Source organism: Hypomesus nipponensis, chromosome 18 (genome assembly GCF_054491055.1).
Source record: "Hypomesus nipponensis isolate SF chromosome 18, ASM5449105v1, whole genome shotgun sequence".
Lineage (NCBI taxonomy): Eukaryota > Metazoa > Chordata > Actinopteri > Osmeriformes > Osmeridae > Hypomesus > Hypomesus nipponensis.
The window spans coordinates 11,317,884-11,339,383 of NC_140378.1; the positions used below are offsets into that span (position 1 = coordinate 11,317,884).

The 21,500-nt window shown below is 44.1% G+C and overlaps 3 protein-coding genes across 4 annotated transcripts; 1 reads left to right on the forward strand and 2 right to left on the reverse strand.

Annotated features, from left to right (window-relative positions):
- Positions 1 to 31: 31 nt before the first annotated feature.
- Positions 32 to 5,086, reverse strand: aaas (achalasia, adrenocortical insufficiency, alacrimia). Its single transcript, XM_084681229.1, has 17 exons — positions 4,979 to 5,086; positions 4,626 to 4,744; positions 4,193 to 4,320; positions 3,839 to 3,897; positions 3,623 to 3,714; positions 3,464 to 3,510; positions 3,251 to 3,349; positions 2,226 to 2,369; positions 1,997 to 2,117; positions 1,654 to 1,778; positions 1,470 to 1,530; positions 1,291 to 1,381; positions 1,073 to 1,166; positions 887 to 954; positions 709 to 790; positions 506 to 590; positions 32 to 265 (listed from the first exon to the last, which is right to left on the reverse strand). Exons 2-17 carry the CDS (start codon positions 4,734 to 4,736, stop codon positions 110 to 112), a joined length of 1,563 nt encoding a protein of 520 aa, XP_084537355.1. The 5' UTR covers positions 4,737 to 4,744; positions 4,979 to 5,086; the 3' UTR covers positions 32 to 109.
- A 2,322-nt stretch (positions 5,087 to 7,408) lies between these two features.
- Positions 7,409 to 12,799, forward strand: map3k12 (mitogen-activated protein kinase kinase kinase 12). The gene is given in 13 exon segments (XM_084678990.1): positions 7,409 to 7,898; positions 8,642 to 8,825; positions 8,970 to 9,161; positions 9,289 to 9,447; positions 9,562 to 9,720; positions 9,886 to 9,994; positions 10,113 to 10,222; positions 10,565 to 10,681; positions 10,838 to 10,972; positions 11,079 to 11,802; positions 11,891 to 11,958; positions 12,177 to 12,474; positions 12,635 to 12,799. Coding segments are annotated over 13 exon segments (2,910 nt in total).
- Positions 12,800 to 14,022: 1,223 nt separating this feature from the next.
- pcbp2 (poly(rC) binding protein 2) lies at positions 14,023 to 19,689 on the reverse strand. 2 transcript variants are annotated; one of them, XM_084680191.1, is made up of 14 exons: positions 19,666 to 19,689; positions 19,212 to 19,345; positions 18,105 to 18,241; positions 17,906 to 17,929; positions 17,734 to 17,766; positions 17,487 to 17,603; positions 17,218 to 17,349; positions 16,990 to 17,118; positions 16,811 to 16,885; positions 16,373 to 16,414; positions 15,785 to 15,857; positions 15,629 to 15,684; positions 15,330 to 15,499; positions 14,023 to 15,212 (listed from the first exon to the last, which is right to left on the reverse strand). In XM_084680191.1, the coding sequence occupies exons 3-14, from the start codon at positions 18,171 to 18,173 to the stop codon at positions 15,176 to 15,178; spliced, it is 957 nt and encodes a 318-aa protein (XP_084536317.1). In that variant the 5' UTR covers positions 18,174 to 18,241; positions 19,212 to 19,345; positions 19,666 to 19,689; the 3' UTR covers positions 14,023 to 15,175. The 2 variants fall into 2 exon arrangements, with proteins under 2 accessions (XP_084536317.1, XP_084536316.1); XM_084680190.1 differs by having other exon boundaries at positions 16,355 to 16,414.
- Between the last annotated feature and the right edge of the window lie 1,811 nt (positions 19,690 to 21,500).

Below are 21,500 nucleotides of genomic sequence, written 5' to 3' on the forward strand. Positions count from 1 at the left end.
ATCTTGTCTAAAATTCATTCGGAGGACAACATTTTCAACCAGAAAAAGTTTAATAAATTCTTTATGCAAATGTACTTTTCTGAAACCTTATGAAAAAGAGTGTATGTGGTCAGGAGAGGAGCTCAGTGTAGAGAGTCTGGTTGGCGTGGTCTGTAGGTCTGGCCTGGGGCTGTGGGAGGGGGGGGCTGCCTCCTAGGCCAAGCTGGGGGGCTCCAGCACTCATGAAGTAGAAAGGAACATGGGTGATCCGACCATTCGACCAGCACTGGGGAGGAAGGAGACACAGAGATTCAACAGTGTCTGTTTAGGTAGAGGTCAACCTGCTTCCTCAACCCACTTAAACTCATCTTACACAAGAGTATACAATGATGAATCAGTATCATGCATTCCATGTTTTACAATTCAAATGAATTAAAATGTTTCTCTTATCTGAAGTTAGTGGGCTTACAGTGTGAATCATGTGGACAGTGATACAATGTAGTGTGTCTGAAACAGTGAGTCTCACCACAGTGAGCAGGGCCCCATGCTGGAAGTTGGGGTGGAACTGCATCAGCCTGGGCTCCGCCCCCTCCTCTCCCTGCACAAAACCACTGGCACACATCCACATGGACGGTTCATACATATATAGCGAGCACTCAGACTCTTCATGGAGTCTGATGTGTAAGCACCATGGTGTTCAATGTGTATACACTGTGCACCAGGACATACCATGGCAGCAGCTCAAAGATGGGGTTGGTTCGGGTCTTGAAAACAGCTATCATGGCAGGGCGGTCTCCGGCTTGGGGACAACCTGATGAAACAAATACAGTGAGTGGCTGAGACAGAATGACAGGACGAGAGAAGGTGACACGGCTGAAAGAGGGGAAATGACAAGAGTGTCTTTGACCTTTGAGAAGCACGGCTAGTCTCTCTCCACTGGGATCCCACGCTAGGGACTGGACCTCTCCACCTACCCTGTACGACACACAAACACACAAAGAGTTAACGGTGTATTTTGGATCTTGCTGTGTGACTATCACTCTGTACATGATTGGGCCTGAGTAGCTCTCAGTGTTCCCCGTCCTGTGCTTACACCACGTCTCCGTCTGGTGTCGTGAAGCTGGTCTCAGACAGGTCTGCCACCACGGCTGCTGCCTTCGGCCCTCCTGACATCCTCAACGGTGCCCCTAGTGGACAATCACATTAGCTCAACTCACAAAAGGCTACAATAACTGTGTGTTTCTACATACAGTTCTTGGAACACTAAGAGTCTGTTTGATTGGTTTAGAGTGTGTGTGTGTGTGTGCGCACCTGGTGTGTCAGTGAAGGTCAGGGCATAGATAACAGTCTCTCCTTGCACCGTGAAGAGCAGTCGACTCCCATCGGGGCTCCAGCATCCCGACTAACCAGTAGAAAGGCAGATGTTATCAGGGGAACACAGTCTCATTAAGGACAGTCCAGCAAGCACTCTGGTCGTGTCAACGTCTCACCTGACAGCGTCCCTTCAGACACGGCCATCGCTCACAGGTCCACATCCTGGTCTCCCACACCCTGCAGCGAGCGCAACACAGCAAAGACACACCAGGTCACACAACAGTCGTTTGTGGCCCTCTTAAAGTGTGAGCCTGGTGCTCAGCTGTGGTGTCCAGCCCCCTGGCAGTGCTTCTCTCTAACCTGAAGAGGGCAGAGGGAGTAGAGGCCAGCACACGGCTGCCGTCAGGAGACCAGGACAGGAAGGTCACCCCTCCCCCTCCAACACGCTGAAGAGGCACACAGCTCTCTGCTGCCACATCCCACACCTGAGAGAGAGAGAGAGAGAGAGAGAGAGAGAGAGAGAGAGAGAGAGAGAGAGAGAGAGAGAGAGAGAGAGAGAGAGAGAGAGGGGAAGAGAGAGGGGGAGAGAGAGAGTAATTAAAGGCTAGGTCCATCCGCTCCACAGAGATAAACACAGCAGAACAATGTCAGCAGCAGTGTGCCAATTCATCCGAAGCCGAGTGAAGAGAACTGTGGGCCGTACCATCAAGGCTGTGTCCACGGGGGAGGCTGACACCAGGAGAGATCCACTCGGTGACCATGCGATGGAGGTCACTGGCGAGTGACCCGGATGAGACAACACCTGAGCACAGCCAGCGGACGGTCTGCATTGGTGGAACCAGGACGAACAGGAAGTCAAATAAGATATGGCACAAATAGCACCACAGTAATCCTCCCGAACGTTGTGTGAGTGCAACATAGCATGTGTGTACCTGGTGGATAGCGAGCTGGGGTCCACATGCCAGACCAGTAGGCAGTTGTGGCAGGCGACAGCCAGGGCAGAAGCACACAGAGGCTTCCACTGCACTGCAGCCACACTGCGCTGCAGACGGTGCTTCAGGGTGGGAGCTGTGGCACTAAGAGACAAACAGAAGACACGCTACACTTGAGGTCGGAGAACAGAAGGTAAATCAGAAGGTGAAACATCCCAATGCCTCCTCATTCTCAGACAGACAAGACCTGTTCATGGTGTGTGACCTTCCGAGCGGTGAACGGGACTGCACCTGACTACATCAGGTGTCTCCTCCAGCCTTACACCCCCCACCCGCCACCTACAGTCCTCTTCTGACAACCGTCTGGTGGTCCCACCACTCAAGAGTGCCCGGTCCCAACACAAGCTCTTCTCCTGTCTGGCCCCCCAATGGTGGAATCAACTCCCCACCTCCATCAGAGACATTGACCGTCTCCCCACCTCAAGAAAAGGTTCAACCCGCACTTGTTCCGGGAGTACAACAGTATTTAGGATTTTTTTCTGGACCTGATGTTAGTTTTCTCCAGGAACACAATGACTCTTATTGAGGGACTTGTTGCTCTTGTTGGTTGGTTGTAACTGACTTAAAATTATTGTATTCGCTGTGAAATATATTACTGTTGCTTGCTTTTCTACAGGTACACTCTTGCACTTTACAGGTTCATGTTGTTTAATTGTAACTTGTTAAACTACATGCTCTTATGGTTCTTCCCTTTGGCACTTATTTGGTTTTTCATAATGTACGTTTCATGTTCTACCTACCCGGAATATTTGGGGCTATCTCGTTGTTATGATCAGTGACCTATGCACTTTCGTAAAGCTCTCTCTTGGAAGTCGCTTTGGATAAAAGCATCTGCTAAATGAATACATGTAAATGTTATGTGTTTGAAGCATTGCTCCCAAATGTCTTGAAAGGATGATTCGTGTGTCATGGTAAACGGGGGTACACCACCAGCCCTTTTCCATACAGAGCAGTGATGGGGAGACCTTTTAGGGTTGTAGATCTTGATGGAGTCGTCCAAGAGAGCCACAGCAAACTTGTCTGTGTGCGGGTGCCAGGCAAAGCCCCGGACCGCACAGTCACACCTGCGCAAGAGGAGACACAAACATCCCCACATTCAATCTCTCACCTCACTGATACCACGGCAACATGCCCCCACAGTTCTCATTATGATCAAGCCTTGGTAAAGAGACACTCACCAGTCGAGCACTTGGGAAAACTCTGCGATCATATCTTCACTGCTCAACTGCATGGACCAAAAAAGAGAATTGCATTTCCATGTTTTAAATATATCTATACATACATATGCTACTCAGTGGTGTAATTGGAACCAAGACCAAGGCCAATAGGCAACTTACTGTGAGGTGGGGAAAGAGAGAGCCATGGAAGGAAGAGACCCAGCGGAGCAAAGCCAGGACACAGCCAGAGCTCATCGTCAGCCATTTGGGAACTGGACACACACACATACACACACACAGTCACACACACCTTAGAGAGTAAGTGAAACTCCAGCGCTGTGAACTCCTGAGTGAGAACAGGGCTGTACTGACGCAAAGCTCCATGTGCTCACTCACCCTCGTCAGCACTAGAATTGACTATTTCATCCAAGACACCAGAGACACCAGCATCACGCCTGGCAGAAACACAGGAATTGCATATGTCAAAAACATGCTTCTTCTCACTCGGTTATGTGTTGCCTGGTATACGTGCCATTGTCAATCTAGTAGAAAGGATGGATATTATATAATGTTACGAAGTTATGGGCAATACAATTTCAGATTTCCGAGACAGGTTGAGTGAGGCAATGCTGTCTGTAGCCTTATAGATTGTATTTTTTGTAAAATATCTGTGAAAATTGTAATTCCTAAGAAATGAATGTGATTGGTGGATTCAATTAAAGCATCTAATGTCAAATGTGTATGTCTCACCATGCTGATGCACTTCTCATCCACAGTGTTTCACAGTGGTCCAGAAAGGCTGCCTTGCTGCTACTCTCTGGTCGACTGTGGGGCTTTAATGACTCCCGTGGGAAGTAAAGACTCAAAGGACCAGACTCCTACAGTGAAGATACACACACAAAAAAGTTAAACCTATCTAATTCTCTCTCTCTCTCACACACACACACACACACACACACACACACACACACACACACACACACATTTTCAGTATGCCTCGTCAGGTCTCACTCATTGTAAGGAATTTTGTTGTGTTTGCTATGTATGTATCTAAGCTATGTGTGTGTGTGTGTGAGTGTGTGTGTCGAAGGGTGGATTAGTAAGCTATTGAACGTTTGTTTTTAATCATGTCTACTATCATACTACTATACAAATAACTCAAAATATATCAAGCTCCAAGCACCTGTTTTTGAAAGATGTCACTTGTCGTTCCCGCAACAAGCTCATTGTTGGATTCATACAGGGTGGTCTGTCCCGTAGGGAGTGGAGGGGGGAACAGTGCCAAGGAACACATTCCAGGCACTAATAAGATAAATATTTAAAAACTTAAGTTAGCACAGGAGCTAGCTAGTTAGCTGCTAGCTATATCGTCAGCATCAAAACGTATACAATAGTTCGCTAACGTTATTTTATTCCTTACTTACAGTTAAGTAATAAACTAAAAAAAGCTATATTATCACTACCGATGTGTAATAATGCAGATACAGTGTGGTATCTTTGGATAAATTGCATTGATTTAAAACATTTTAGACTTGCCTTTTCTGAAGAGCTTGCGGACTGAACCAGTTGCCCGCCGTGCTCAAATTTTACGAACATCAGCAAGGAACAAACCGAACGGAGAATTTCCACTCCGCAAATTCAAGCAATACGGTCTGATGCCATCTATGGGACACATGATAACATTGCTTCACACCTGGCTCTCCTGAATGGGACTTCATAATGAACACATCTATGGGCGAGTTGTGGACTTCTTGTCCCCCTCCATATGATAGTGGTGGTAGTGGTGGGCTTGGTCTCCGTGTGTGCAATAGTTTGTCACACAGTAATATTGACTTTGTGCCTATTAGGTCTGGTCACTGACTTTCTGGTCACTGACTGACCCAGGGCGGTTTACTATTTGCGTGTTTGTTAATTGGAAGGAAAATGTCATGCATTAATTGCCTTCTTACATGTCATACACATGAGAATCAGCATTGTTCCATTGTCCAAATATTCTACCGTACTTTTATTTGAGGTATGGCCTGTATAGTTATAACAGTTTGAATTAACACATCAAAATTTCAGTTGGGTAAAATATGCAACGATACGATACTCCAAAGAATGAAGATGGGAAGAATTACAGAAGCCAGAGAATTTCTCGTAGATGGCGATATTCGCGCCCCCTTGTGGGTTGCTCGCAACTTCGTGACGTCAATTCAGCACTGGGAAGGAGACAGCTCCCTCCCCCAACCCCTTGCGCGCCTCACGTTCCATGGGTCCCCGGTTATTGATAACACAATTTGCCCGCTGGGATTCGTTCTGATAACGTGAACTCGTGGGTAGGGACTTTCACTGGAAAACAAGAAACCGTCCGAAGAGGAAAAACGACGATTGTTCATTATTACTGCATGTAGAAAGCTGAGCCCACCCCTCACTTGCATACGCGACATCAAACAGGCAGAAAGGTATGGGAATGTCATACTATCAATTAATATGGAGCAAATATGAAACCAGGTATTTTCTGACGTTCAGGTGTGTTGCATTTGCTGCTTGTATTATTTAATAACATTCTTGTTAATTCTACGTTTTTGAGAGCTTAAATAATCGTCGATTAATGGGATAAATCATATTAGTGCAGTGTGTTCTATATTACGAAATATTTGTGTTGATGCCAATATCCAGTAAATCTACAGACAGACGCTGCGGCAGTTTGACTTGGCATGGACTCGTAGGGCTCGGGCTCAATTCATGCACGTCGACTGTGATGCTAGTGAGTGTCATCATCACATCCTCGGTTATTTAAAGATTGATCTTCCTGCGTTTGTGTGCACTGCTACTTCCCAAAGGCCCAGCTTCTTTCCATTTCACGCTTTCAATTCGTACAGTCGTCGCGGTTCCCATGCAGTGGTGCAGTACAGGCTAGAGGTCTACTGTACAATGTGAATTGAGTACAGTACATGGTATATACCACCCCCCCTCACCTCCAATGCATATGTATTGTACACAATGGGGTTAGTTATGCAATAGTGTCATATTCAACCACACAAAGACATTAAATATTTTAGCCCATAGCATTTTTCCATTTAAGTTTACATATGTGATTAGCTTATTTTCATAATATTTACTACCAAATGAGTGATCAGTAAGGACAATTGCATGCCTACAGCACAGTTCAGTCCGGCAATACAACCATCATAAAAACAGGGTACTATGCCATATTTCACACATAGGATACGCTTTGTAATCTGGCCTATGATGTTGTTCCTAGAAGAATGAGATTGGATGAAAGATGGTACCAGTGTAACCTCCTTCCTCAGTTCATTCATAAAACTGCTCTCCTCTCAGCTGATTAGGCTGGTTTGATGGCCTATCATTCATAGCCATTGCAACTGGTCCACTGCATGATTCCTACACACCAACTATCCTTTGGGAGCATTGTGAGGTACAACGGAGCTGTTCAGTGCTGAAATGGAATAGCATTAGGGCATCGATAGAAAAGGGTAACATTAAGAAATCCAACTAACCTATATAAATTAAATGTAAAAGACATGCAAGAGTTGTATACATTTGCACTTGTTCATTGTAAAAATACCAGAATGTAACAAAAACATGCCTCTTTTCTTTTTAAATCACAAGTCTACTACTACTGTATACAATTGGACACTATGATTTCTATGCAGTTTTAGACTTTCTCAAATGGCTGTCATACTACTGCATATTATATTACACTGTGAATCTTTTATGCAGGTTTCTATGTATTTGGTTTACCACTGTGAATTAACTGAGTGAACAGTGTTGCAGCAAAATATAATTCAGGATATAAGCCTTGTTATTAACATGTAAGAACATTAAGTTCTGATTGTAGGTACATTAGAACCAGACTTTTTGACACTACTAATCATTAACATCTCTATCTCTTCACCTAGGCCTCCCCCTCTCCCTCTCAACTTCCATCCCTCTGGGACTGTTGTGTTGGGGAACCCCCTGATGAGTGGAACCTGCATCCATGAGCCCCGTGCCCCCTCCCCATCCCTTTCAGGCTTTAGCACACCCGTCTCAGAGCCCCCTTACTGCAGGCTAGATGCAGACACCCCAGCCTGCACCCCTGAAACTGACCTGACCCCCACCCAGTGTGTCCTCCGCAATGTGCTGTCCATCGATACAGGGGGACAGAGTAGCCCAGCAGGGGGGGGAGGATGCCCTCACACCTGTGGTAACAGCTCCACCCCCAGCGATGGCCCCCCCGCCCACTTTGACAACAGCGTGCTCAAACTGCATGAACATGAGGCTTGCCAGTGTGGGGGTGGGGCAGAGGCTGGCCTCAGCTCAGAGGCCGGGGCTGTTCGTAGCCAATCAGACAACATCCGACTTCAGTCAGGAAGTGGAGGTTTTCTAGAGGGACTGTTTGGCTGCCTGAAGCCAGTCTGGACGATGATTGGGAAGGCCTACTCAACTGAACATAAGCATAATCAGGAAGGTGCATGGAGTGAGTATGACCTTCGTGTAACTGTATTGAACTCAATGTAAGGTTATACTGTAAATTACAGCCTTGTACAAAACAAGCAGGAAGCCTTGTAGGCTGGAAGATACTGATTTTTTTTCCACTTCCAAATGCTAGTCGACCACTGTGTAAAGTTATTGAGGGAAGACAGTAACCATGGAAATGGCATTATATTTAAAACAAGTGGGCAGGAGATGTTGGTCCATGCTTATTGTTTTCATCAAGAAGCACTTTGGGACTGCTACTTTGTCCCGCTCTGTGTCTGCATGGCATAGCACTGCTGGCGTGGGCTGGAGCTTCATTCACAGCCTTAGCCCCAGTCAGCATTCACGGCTGGTTAGTGAGAGGCACATACCACTGCCTGCCTCCAAAGCAGTAGGCCCCAAGGGAGGACAAGACTTCAGTGGACCTCATGAAGAATTGATCTGCGAGTCTCTCTCATTCTGTCAGGCTTATCTCTCCTCCAAGTGACTAGACTCCCTCATTCATGTGTTTCTCCGACAGATGATGGAGAGATTAGCTGTTTCCCTTCTCCTGTATGTTGTGCTGCATCCCAGGGAGAAATCCTGCTATGTCGAACATGTCTAATCTAGCAACAGGCAACTGAACTGTATATGATACAGAACATTTCATCTGGTTTGATCGTTGGACATCTGTCCTCCCATCAGCTGTTGGTAACATACTCTGTCCTTGTGTTGATGGTTTTGGAACGCATTTAGAATCCTGGGAGGTTCCATTTGAGGAGATATCTGACCTGCAGTGGGTGGGCAGTGGTGCACAGGGCGCTGTATTCCTGGGCAAGTTTCACGGAGAGGATGTAGCCGTGAAGAAAGTGCGGGACATCAAAGAGACAGAGATAAAACACCTTCGCAAACTTAAGCATCCCAACATCATCACTTTCAAGTGAGAAATTGCTCACTCTTTCCTTTTCTTTAGCCCTAACCCATCAGACTGTCATGAACTTGAACTGCATGTAGACTCAAATAGGAGACAAGTTGCTTACAGATATGGCTCATCTTACATCTCTCTCTATTTTGATCCCTTCAGGGGTATCTGCACCCAGGCCCCCTGCTACTGTATTCTGATGGAGTACTGTGCTCAGGGCCAGCTGTATGAGGTGCTGAGGGCTGGTCGTAAGATCACCCCCTCTCTCATGGTGGATTGGTCAATGGGCATTGCCGGGGGCATGAACTACCTGCACCTCCACAAAATTATTCACAGAGACCTCAAGTCTCCCAAGTGAGTTCCTTCCCTCCTGAACATTAGCTTCAATACTATCACATAAATCCAAGTTCCCAAAATCCCAAAAGAAATCAGTGTATTTATGTTGACGTTTTTTGTCTCCCTTCTCTCTGCAAATGGTCAGCATGCTGATCACTCATGATGATCTGGTGAAGATCTCAGACTTTGGAACTTCCAAGGAGCTCAGTGACAAGAGCACCAAGATGTCCTTTGCTGGTACGGTGGCTTGGATGGCCCCTGAGGTCATACGGAATGAGCCGGTCTCAGAGAAGGTGGACATCTGGTGAGAGATACTGTCGAATCCTAAATCTTAATCAGCACATAAAAAGCACTTTCCTGGCTGAAGTCACAACTGTTAATACTACTATAATGGAAGATGTGTTGATGGGTTCTGTAGGTCGTTTGGGGTGGTGCTGTGGGAGATGTTGACAGGAGAGGTCCCCTACAAAGATGTGGACTCCTCTGCTATCATCTGGGGTGTGGGTAACAACAGCCTCCAGCTGCCTATACCTGAGAGCTGCCCTGACGGCTTCAAGATCCTCCTGAGGCAGTGTTGGTGAGTAGAGAGAAAGGATGGGGTACAATGGTTGCAAGGGAAACCATTTGTCTCCACTTAAACATTCATTGGATAGAATTGGCCCTTGTGGACCCATATAGATTTTTCCGACAGATTGTAAATGTACAAAGGTGTCCCTCTGAAAATGTATTCTTGGCTTTTCAGGAACTGTAAACCCAGAAATAGACCCTCCTTCCGTCAGATCCTCCTTCATCTGGATATAGCATCGGCTGATGTACTCTCAACCCCTCAAGAGACTTACTTCAAGTCTCAGGTACTGGGCAGTAGATCTTATGAAATCTAGTGTAGTGCAGGAGTCATAAATATATGGACAAATCCACACACACGTGCACATGGACAGTATGTACATATGTGCACTGTGTATTCCTCAGGCTGAGTGGCGGGAGGAGGTGAAGCAGCACTTTGAGAAGATTAAGTCTGAGGGCACCTGTCTGCACCGACTGGATGAGGAACTGATCAACCGCCGCAGGGAAGAACTCAGGTATGTAGGGCAGCTCACCATGGTTACTCTTCCTGACCAGAATAATAAACAACCACAATAGGCCATCCTGTCATCACATGTACTGGCAGTTACTGTGTTTCTGGGGCTGATGACATGCTGTAAACGTGAGCCACAGTTCTGACCCAAACATGGCCCTAGCCCCAAACTGTTTGTTATATTGTTAAAAGGAACTGGGTTATGAGATCTTTGTTCTAATTTCCCCTGCTTTTTTCAGCGAGCTTCTTTTAACTGCACTGATTTAGATGTAAAAGTGCCCAGAGTGCATTTCTTTCAACAACATGACTCCCCTCATGCGAAAACCTGTTATTTTTGTTTTTTCAGGCATGCTCTGGACATCCGTGAGCACTATGAGCGGAAGCTGGAGAGGGCCAACAACCTCTACATGGAACTGAATGCAGTCATGCTGCAGCTGGAGCTCAAAGAGAGAGAGCTGCAGAGGTATGGCTGAGGCAAAGCACTCCACACAGCACTGTTTCCTTTCCACATTTCGAACAAATGTCTTATGCCGATAGAGTTTAATTTGAATGTTTATGAGAAAATAACAATAAACAGAAGGTTAAGGCCAATGAAAACAATCTACTAATTACTATGTAGGAGGGAGCAGTCTTTGGATAAGAAGTATCCAGGACTGTTCAAGCACCACAGCTCAAGACAAAGCAGCTCTTCCAATTCCATGGACAAGCTCATTAAGAAGCGAAATGTTCCACAGAAACTGCCCTCTGGAAAGAGGTACGAGGTCAAACCCAGAGTTAGGGAAAATATGGAAGATATCGAGTTGAAGGTAGCAAGATGTTTGTGATCTTGACTATTTCCCTTTTTTATTTTAATCTCACAGGCCAGATATCCTCAAGCCTGAGGTGATCATCCCCAAGATGGACTCCTCTGTAACGCAGGTCACCATCCCATCCGGCTCCAACAGGACCTCTACATCCCCCAGCCGCTCTCGCAGGGTGAAGACCCGCCACCGCAAACCTGGCAAGGGCAGCAGTGGGGACCTAGCAGGGCTTAAGGCCACCCAGTCCTCCCCAAATGGAGACACATCCACTCAGGCCAACAGCTCTTCTACAGGGCCCTCTACGCAACTCCTGGATCCCAGTGCAGCTCTGCGGGGCCTGAGCCATGAGCAGCAGACAAGGCACCTCTCCTCTTCCAGCCCGGACCTCATCTCCAGCACTCTGGAGGCGGATGGCCAAAGGAAGGGGAATATTACCGTGGGAGGGTTGGAGAGGGGAGGCAGCCTCAGTGCTTCCGCAGGTCTGGGATCTGAGGGTGGGGCGGTCGGTCTGGATGACTTCACAGAGACCCCGCCGCGCAGTGAAACGCCCAGTGAGGATGCAGCCTCATTCCCCTTCTCCAGCAGCCCTGACTCACCTTGTGGTAGGGGGGCTGCGGCAGGCAGGGGGTCTGTTCTGGGTTCACCTCGCCTGCCCCACGATGGAGAGGACAAAGATGACGGAGCAGGGGCTGTGAGGTTACCCCGAGGAGCATCAGGAGGCATTGGGAGTCAACACCTCACCCCTTCAGCCATACTCTACAGGGCAGCTATCACACGGAAACAGGTACATAGCACGTAAATCAGCCTGTACACATTCACAATGCACCCTTTTTATAGCTCATGTTTCATTGGTTGCTCATCTGTACCTACAGAGGCGGGGGGTGTCATCAGAAGAGGAGGAGGGGGAAGTTGACAGTGAGGTGGAGTTGCCACGGAGACGGTGAGGAAGTTGCTGTCCTTCAGCAATAAAATAAAATTACTTTTTCGTTAACAGGTTTTCTAAATGGTTTATAAAATTAACAATTGATTATAAACAATTTGCTTAAGATAGCTTTAAGTGATTCTTGGGATCTTACATAATCTGCAGCAGGTAAATAACATACATTTTGAAATTGAAACAAACAATCTAAAACAAAATGTCTTGTTCTTTGTCCAAAGACGTCCGACCAGCATCATCAAGTGCCAGTCGGTGTCTACTTTCAGCTCCGAGAACCTGTCTGTCTCAGATGGCGAGGAGGGCCACACCACTGACCACTCCCACAGTGGAACGCCTGACGTGGTCAGCACCAACACAGACGACCGCCTAGACGACCGCAGCGATGACCTCCTGTCTCAGGGGTCAGAGATCCCGGCAGATAACACTGACCCGGCGCAGGCTTCTGACGGCCTGTCAGAAAGAGAGGGAGGCCTGGGCCAAGCCAAGGCTCAGCTGGACGCAGGGCAGAATCCTAATGAGGTACTAAACTACCCTATTCACTCTAGCTCCAGGATTGTCTGTTATCTCCTCCTGTGATGTCCTCTAATTTAATTGAACCGTTATCAGTAAAAGTATTGTAAAAACATTGCTTCATTTGCAAAGTGACTTATTTATTTTCTTCCTCTCTTTGTGACTCAAGAGTCGGGTGCTGTGTGATGACTCGGACTGCGACAGTGCCGAGCTCGACCAGTCAGGAAGTGGAGAACCCAGTGGTCCACCCAGTGCTGGGGCCTGGGCTCCATGTGAAACCCAACCCGAGCCGTCACAAGGGTCCCCTCAGGGGCCTTAAACAGGCCCCACATAGGTCCAACCCCTGGACAGTAGAACAGATCAGAACTACAGCTACCTTATCATGAAGAACCATCACAGAGCCTACTGAACACACAGTCTATCAATGCAGGACATGACTGATGTCAGAAGGGGTCATATAAACTCTGCTCAGACTATGACAAGTTAACATATGGAGCAATATGGGTTTGTTAGGAAGCAAATCGTCATCAGATAACATAGTTGGTTTGTCATTAAATGGCGGCAGCTTCTTTGGCAGCTTGTGACATCAGATACATGTCATTTAGATGTAGTTTGGGTTTTGATTGAGGATTTAGGTCAATTGTTAACCAGGTACATTTAGCCACTGCTCCAGTTTAGCAAAAAAAACCTCAAGTACACATACACACCTGTGCACTCAAACACAATTTATTTTATTTTTATCCTGATATTTGTCCTGTACAATCACTTCTCTGGGAGGAGCCTGATATCCAATAAACTCATACATCCCATACTAATATGTACAGTAGATATCATGAATACAGAAATATCTAAATGTATTTTATGTGTACGATAAAACAAAATCGGATGTAAAAATGAATGGTATGCAGCCCAAATAAACAAATGCATGACTACACTTTATAATTTTAGTTTTGGATGTGTCCGTTTTATATTTTGTGAGGTTTACACTTTTTTATCCTGAAAGTATTATTTCACTTGAAGTTTTTGTTAATGAATTGTTGTTGGCACCCAAAAAAATGTATGATGTCATAATGGAATGAAAATGTCACCAAAATGTTTTACTCTTTCAAAACATACTTCATGATTAGGGCCATCAGCTGTTAATGTGGAAGACTTCTTTGGATTTTGAGTCCCTACCACTGAGTTTTAAATACTCTCATCCCTTTAAGATCACTAAGTAGCCAGATCAGAGATAGAATACTGCTCTCTGGTGGTAGTGTAACAAGTACCATTTGAATTTAATAGAGGTTTTGTTTTTATACAGCATTGCACATTGTACCTGTAAAATATGAATTATATCAAAATCAAATACTATGAGAAACAATTAAAAAAAAAACTGTATTGGGTAAAAAAAAAAAAAGTTGTCTTGGTCGTTTATACATTATACTCATTTAGAAGCATCTGGTTTTGTTTGCCCAAACACAAACCATAGACCATTGTATGATCACAATTCAATTTCAGCATATTGAATAATATACTTTTTATAAACGTATGAGATTAACAAACAAGCAGCCAGGATCATTTTAAACATTTCACATCTTTTTATTTCTGCATTTAATTTCTGCAACAATTCAATTGCACCCAAATCTACAATATTTTGAAAACGTGCACAAAAATGTCAGTTTCTTCATCCTGCAAAGAATAATAAAAAATAAAATTTGACCCAGGCAAAAAGGATAGCAGGAAACTAGTATTATATCTATAATCTTTCTAGTTATATTAATTAAATAACTCAGCATTATACTTATATCAAGACCAATAGGTCTTTTTTAGTTTAACCCCTTGCAGCATCCCCCCCCGTCCCTGCAGTTAAAAAAAATATTTTCTCTATTTAAAACAAACATTTCAATGTTATTATCATCATTATTACTATTTTAGTAATTTCAGGAGAAAAACATCTTTCCCACAGGCTCCTTCAGGTGACCATGCCCAACCCTCCCCATTAGAATCCAGTACACAAAGCTCACACAGAGTCCTGATTGACACAAACTTAAAAGGATGAAAAGACAGGAATGACAAAACTGTTATACAGCAAATAAAAATAAATGACACATAATGCAGTTTAAAATACTCCTCAACCTCCCACTTCCGAGGGAGAAATCAGTTCATTTCTGACACCATAGTCCATAATACAATTTTTAGAGCACATCATTTACACCTACGTTTAACCATTACCCACAAAGCATCATCCAGGAAGATCAGCTTTAGATAGATAATGGCAAATATTAGTGAATTCTAACACAAGGAGCTGTGTATTAAATAAAAATAAATACATATAGATATTCATCAAATGAAGGGAAAGAACAGTCCATCTATGTTATTGGAGTTTTTTTCTTCATTTTTTCATTTTCTAAGAAAAATCTGACATAAAAAACATTAAATATGCCTTTTCAGATTTTTCCAAAACGTTTTTTCAACTATATTAAGATCACAATAGATACATCCAAAAAGAACAAAAAACTTAAAAAAACTATATGCAAAGGGAATTTTTCAAACAATAAATAAATAAAATACCAATACATTGATGTAATTACAACCGAATAGGTGTAGACCAAAGGAAGGAACAAAAGGTAAGTTCAGAGGACTTTTAACATTAACTTCAGTGAGGGACCTCTTGGTAAAAAGTAAGGGGGGGGGGGGTTACGTTAGGTGCTGATTATGGTCATCCATATCAGTTGGCTGCCAGTCCAGTGGCTTCAGAAGACAGCCTGAAAAATACAAAGGTGAACCAAATATGACTACTATTACAGGGGAGCAGAATATTTCACAATTATACTGAAAATGTATTATTTAAATGTGGTTACAAGCTGTGGTGTAGCTCTTACCTGGCATTGATCAGGTACTCAGCCAGGCTGATGCTCGCAGGGGAACCTGTGATGGTGACCTGCCTGTCTGAGGAGCCCTCCACTGGGTTGGCGATCTTTATCTGGGCTCCTGACATCTGACGGATCTCATTGATCTTTGCTCCCTGACGGCCAATGATGCAGCCAATCAACTGAGGGACAGGAGGAGAGAGGTGAGCATCAGGGACAAAAGGGTATTCCTGTCATTGGACAATAAAAAGCGCAACTTATTGGAATCCTTCACCAGAGTGGCTCAAGCAGTTGGAGTATACCACACTCACATCGTTTGGAATGGTCAGCTCATGAGAACCAGTTTGTGCAGATGCATCCATCCCACCTTCATTTAGAGAGAACACATAAGAAACCCTGAGTGATCTTGTAATATGATTAAAACCTGGAACAAATACAATGCCTTCTGCTGTCCTAGATCCACCTACCCTGGAAGCCCTGGTTACCGGGGGCAATGGGGAAGGGGCTCTGCTGCATGGCCAGCTGGTGAAGTTTGGTGAGCTGCAGAGGCACAGAAGTGTGGGGGGGGGTAAGGAACAGGAAGTGGAGGGAGAGAGAGAGGGGGGGGGGGGTAAGGCAGAAATGGAAGGCTCTGATCAGCATGAGTGCATCGGCCGAGTTCATTACAACAGACGTAAAAAGTAAATAGGCCATTGACACGGTGCAAAGGCTACAGTGCTGTTTTGCGAACAGTTACCCAACAAAGACTAATATGAAAGTAGCACAGGATCCCACACAAATCAGGCATATGGTAGACCACTATGGGATATACATATTAGTGATGATAGAAAGAAAATGAATGACAGAGCAGCACAATGGAAACAGCCACATTGTTACAGTCAGTATTAGCAACTACAACTCATTTTCTCAAATTGTCGGATGCAGTTCAGATTAAGCAGAGATGTTATGAAAGATAGTGGGTATAGGGTGAATTGTGAGAGGATGTCATGACTACCCAGGACCATTCACTGTATGTGTAAATTAATGGGCTCACTTACAGAGGGACCTTCACTTACGTCAGGCTGTGGAATGGCATGCTGTCCTTGGACAGCATATGCCTGCAATGACAGAACAGCTCTTAGGAGGGTGTAGGATGGAAAAAGACAAGCCCACCCACTCACCCAAACGGGGCTGGGAAATTAAGTAAACCTGTGCTTCTGCTAGTCTGACACGAGCCGCTGTTTTTTAGGCCATCAACACACAATAATGGGCAGAGCACACATAAGCATGCCGAGTCTGAGGCACGTGCAGCCATCAGCAGGCAGCTACTCTGAACTGCTTCAGGGCCCTTCTCATCCTCAAGATAGAAAACTCTGGAGGCTATTTGGCCATGACGTCAACGTCTGCACAAAGCAGATTACCACTGCAATGTGAACAAGAAAACAAGACTGCCAGTAATATAGGCTTGTTCACAAATGCATTAAGACCGATATGAGTGATTGAATCTTATTTACCTGACCACCTGCAAATATGACGGGAGATCCTGAGGGTTTGGGTCTGTAAGGGATGGTAACACCTTTAGGAGGAGACTGGAGAGAAAGAGATATAACAATTAGCAATGCAAAGATGCCATAAATTGTATAATTTGATCAAATGTGGATGCAAAACAGGCAATGTACCATGTCCCTCTTACCTCAAGCATTACAACGCAAATTTGCTTTACACACTCAATGATGGACTGAGGGGTCCCTGCAATAGTAATGGCACGCTCCGTTGAGTTAGGAAGCATATCCCCTGCTACCTGTACCTGAGCTCCTGTTGACTGAGGACAGACAGGAAGGGAAATTACTCATGGGCATCAATTGCACAGCTCAGCTCTTTGTAAAAGTGAACTGTTCACTTGTCTTTTAGCTACACCAACCTCTCTGATCTCCTTGATTTTGCAGCCGCCCTTGCCAATGAGGGAGCCACACTGGCTAGCGGGCACGACAATTCGCAGGGTAACAGGTGGTTTGCTGGTGGCCGTGCTGTTCGTCATTGAACTGCTAATGTCCTGCAGAGAGGAAAAATTAAATAGATGGAGGCTCAATCATCATGCGTCCATTTGAAGTGTGTGTGTGTGTGTGTATATATATATATATATATATATATATATATATATATATATATATATATAAAAACTCAACTAACCTCCTCCAGTTTTTCAATGATCATAGAGAAGGCTTTGAAGATGGCGGTGGTGGGGCCAGCCAGGGTGATAATCCTCTCTGGGCAGTTCCCCTCTGAGATGTTGATACGAGCACCACTCTGCATGATTTATAAGACAAGATGGTGAAAGAATACCAATGATGAACCAATGCCCGGTCAAGCAGGAAGCACACCACTGACTACAAATGCAACACTTGGATCTCCACCTGCAGCCATGAGGCTTACATACCTCCTCTCTCATCTTCTTCACTGACTCTCCCTTCTGCAGAAAGAGCAACAACACACAACATTTACACAACAAACTGCACCAGAGGACTGGTTTCACTTTTCAAGATGTGGTCGTAGTGTAAACTAAAGCTAAATTAAACAGACTAAGAAGACAGTATTTATAAGTAACTAACCTTGCCAATAATGCTCCCGACTTCCTGTAATAAGAAACAATAATATATTGTAATGATTGTGTTGGCACAGGAATATAATAAAACTTGATTGATTGTTGTCTTGCAGTGTAAAAACTTACATTACATGTGATATGAGTGACATTTACAGATGGGACCTCCTGTGTTATGGTCTTTATAGATATGCACACAGTACACTCACCTTCCCATGCATGAGTAGTCGAATGGTTAGGGTGACATTGAGTCCTCCTTCAACCACACCAGAATCCATAGCTGCTGCTGCACTGTTTGAAGACTAGACTTGCCAAGAAAAAAAGGATTTCGTTGCAGGTACGAGGTCTACAAGAGGAGGAGATGCACAGAAAGTTAAATGCTTTGTCAGTAGATGTAACACCAACTAGCCTTCATAGTTCAATACTGAAATCACTGATGATAGAATCTGTGTAGTAATCAGACAGTTAGCCATCTCCCTTTCGGCCCATTAAGGAAGGAACCTGGGTTAAGACTAGCTAGTTTTCTAAAGTATATACTGACATTAAGCAGACTTAATCACATAGTTACCAAGTCTTCCTGCGGTTAAAATATTGAATATAAGCCAAATGTTAGCTACAAGAACTACGTACTTGATTTGTACGTACTATAAGTTCAACGCCATCAACAGTATGGCCAACTAGCCAAGTCTGTCAGCTGATTAATTTACTTTTGACCATGTATTTGTTAATCAAATGCATAACGACTTAACTAATCCACACAGACCACAACTACAATTAACTTATTTACTGAAACGGATTTGCCACGTACTAGAAATATAGCTTGTAGAATAACTGATTAACACTTGCATCGTTGTTTTGTAGCTAAGGCTTTAGCTCACTCTGCTAGCTAGCGAGTGCCAACCAAGTAGCTACCTAGCATCTGGATACCCCAGTTCGGCGAAGCAAGTTAGCTGCAGTAGCTCTAGTGTAGCTACAGATCAAATCATAGCGAGCAGCCTTAGCTACTAAATTCACTAACGTAATAAAGACAAGTAACCATTCTCAATACAGCCATTTTACATAATTTAAAATGCAGTTGATTATTACTTGCTATAACCTAACAATCGTGTTTAGTTAGCAAGACCGGGTGTCATTCAATCAGTATGATATACGTTACTGGTTGACAGAAAAAAGTGCTAGTTAGCTAGCTGCGAATTTAGCTTAGCATGTACGGTAATCCGCTGTTCTGAATGTTGCGGCCTATAAAACTCATTGAGGCACTCCGTTAACCCTGTCCTTCACTGAAAAAGAAAACACAGAAGTTTAGGCAGCTTTACCTGCACCGTCCCTTGAAATGTAATCAGGGGGAGGGTAGGGTGGCAAGGGTAGAAGGGGAGAGGTTCGGGAGGGAGTTTTAAGAGGATTCGGGGAAGAGGGAAGAGACGCTGCTACTCGATGAGGCTCCACTCTGCTGCTTAGCACAAAAGACAACAAAATGAAAATCGTTCAACTTTCACCTTTGAACCGAACCTTCCGAACCTTCCGCCCCCTCTCAAGAAGTCCGCCCACAACAGACATATATTTATATATATATGTATTTTTTATTTTTTTTAAAGAAAGAAAGAAAAATATAGATCAATTCAAATGAGAAGAGTATACAAATCACAAGACCAAATTATAAACATTCTAACAAAAGGTCTGAAGTGCCACACGATTCGATAGCTCTGATGACATATTAAACCAAAGACTCTAATCAAGTCAGTAATTGCAAAGTAAAATATTTCCAAGCACCTCGTTGCATCTCTTTCCGACGGCCTTGACAGTCTCCAAACTCCAGCTATTTTCATTGTAATTTCAATACAAATACAGTAGAGGGAGTCCTAATATTATAAGTGCACAGTTTCAGTGAAGTGAAGTCCTCTTTTGAATTCCTGGCAAGAAGTGATCTTTCATCTAAAATCTGAACTAAGATCTTAAAACTGCACTAGAACAAAGCTTCTTCATTCTCTTGTTGACTACAATGATATAGGCTACTAATGGAGAACATTTTTACTGCAGTTTATGGCGTGTAGATTAAAAAATAAACAACATTGTTACCTTGAAATAGAGAAAATGTCGTTATAAAAGCTAACAGTACATCTTACTCAACCAGACACATGATTCACAGAAGTAGACAAAACATTAAAAAAGAACCTATGGCAGACTGAGCTGTTCAGATTATTCGAATTCCAGATGGCAGTTTTAGCAGTGAGGACAAGCTGCTAATGTGGTGCATTGAGGTTGCGTGGATATAGGCCTATTGAAAATCATGGATGAGACAAATATTTCCAGATGTTCCAGTCATTAAACTCACCCTAAGGATTACAGAGAACAAGTTCAGTAAAATAACTCCTGATTACCAGCCAATGAAGGTAATTATTTAAAAGAGAGACAGATGACAATGTCTATGTTTTAGTATGTAAACCAAACTATCATCCCTTTGCATTCTGCCAGACATCCCAGGCTGATGCTAACTGCTGGAACTAGCACAGTTCCTGGCTGCATAATGCTAGTCAGTAATGAGCCTCTCTCAGTAATGTAGCCCAGTCTGAAATGGGCACCATTATACTCATTTTCCCAACCATGTTCTCTGGCTTGCAGCTCCTATTGAGCAGGAATAGGTGCAAAGAGTAGCAAATGAGACACAAATGATGTTGAGCTGGAGTGGCCCCAACATAAAACTAAAACACTGGGCCCCAACATAAAAACTAAAACACTGGCGCCCAACTGTCTATAGAAGTCAGGCCTTGGAAACCTCTGAGCTCTAAATGTCAACAGAGATTCAGAGGATGAAAAGACAGGGGATTGAAAATACATTCTCCCTTGCAGCTGTCTCCCCTGTGGTGAGTATAGTGAAGCATCAGGGCCTCCTTTTAAGGTTGTGATGATGCTCACTGGGGAGCCTAGTGGCCCTGTAGTTGTTCATGGATCTGACAACCTGCATGTTAGACGTATAGAGACACAATATTAGACGTATAAGCGGACACGCTCACTGTGCTGACCCATTGATATCACAGCTAATATAGGCAACCACAAACACACACATTTGAATGATCCATTAACCTAAAAATATAACCCAGCATAGTAACAGAGGCAGACAGTCATCTTGTTCTTTATGATTCCTGACTTAAGTTATCACCATGATGGATGATAGTTTTTTTTAAGGCTAGCCAAGTTCTTTTTTGATGGGGGGATTAAGGTGATGAATTGTGAGGAGTTTAGTTTGGTCTGGCAGGTAGGTTTGATTGGTTTATAATGAGGAAAAAATAATAAAAGGCAGATAAAGGAGAGCCTGAATGTACTGACTATATTGATACAAGGGTGCACAGAACAGTTTAGAGATGCTGTACAAGAGGATCAAACTGAACAGCCATGTGTTCATGGCCATACTGACAGCAATCTGTCTGACCTCACTCACCACATGCTTGTTACTCTAACACACGCCACATAATTCACATTACATTTAATAGACACAATGTTATTTTTTGTATGAGTTACATCACACACTTGCCCTTAAAGTCCTAGTTTACCGTCAAGCAGAAAGGTTGGGTTCTACAACATTAAAGTGTCACGTCTAGATCATTTTC

Excerpts from the sequence above, each read along its gene's own strand:
- aaas (XM_084681229.1), bottom strand. The coding sequence starts at position 4,736 with ATGTGTTCCTTGGCACTGTTCCCCCCTCCACTCCCTACGGGACAGACC. Across the intron at positions 3,511-3,622 it reads CTCTCTTTCCCCACCTCACA|TTGAGCAGTGAAGATATGAT; the intron begins GTAAGTTGCCTA and ends TGGTCCATGCAG. Across the intron at positions 791-886 it reads ACTAGCCGTGCTTCTCAAAG|GTTGTCCCCAAGCCGGAGAC; the intron begins GTCAAAGACACT and ends TTGTTTCATCAG.
- pcbp2 (XM_084680190.1), bottom strand. The coding sequence starts at position 18,173 with ATGGATTCTGGTGTGGTTGAAGGAGGACTCAATGTCACCCTAACCATT. Across the intron at positions 16,415-16,810 it reads TCATATTTGCAGGTGGTCAG|GCATATGCTGTCCAAGGACA; the intron begins GTAAATAAGATT and ends CTGTCATTGCAG. Across the intron at positions 15,685-15,784 it reads CGGTAACCAGGGCTTCCAGG|GTGGGATGGATGCATCTGCA; the intron begins GTAGGTGGATCT and ends CTCTAAATGAAG.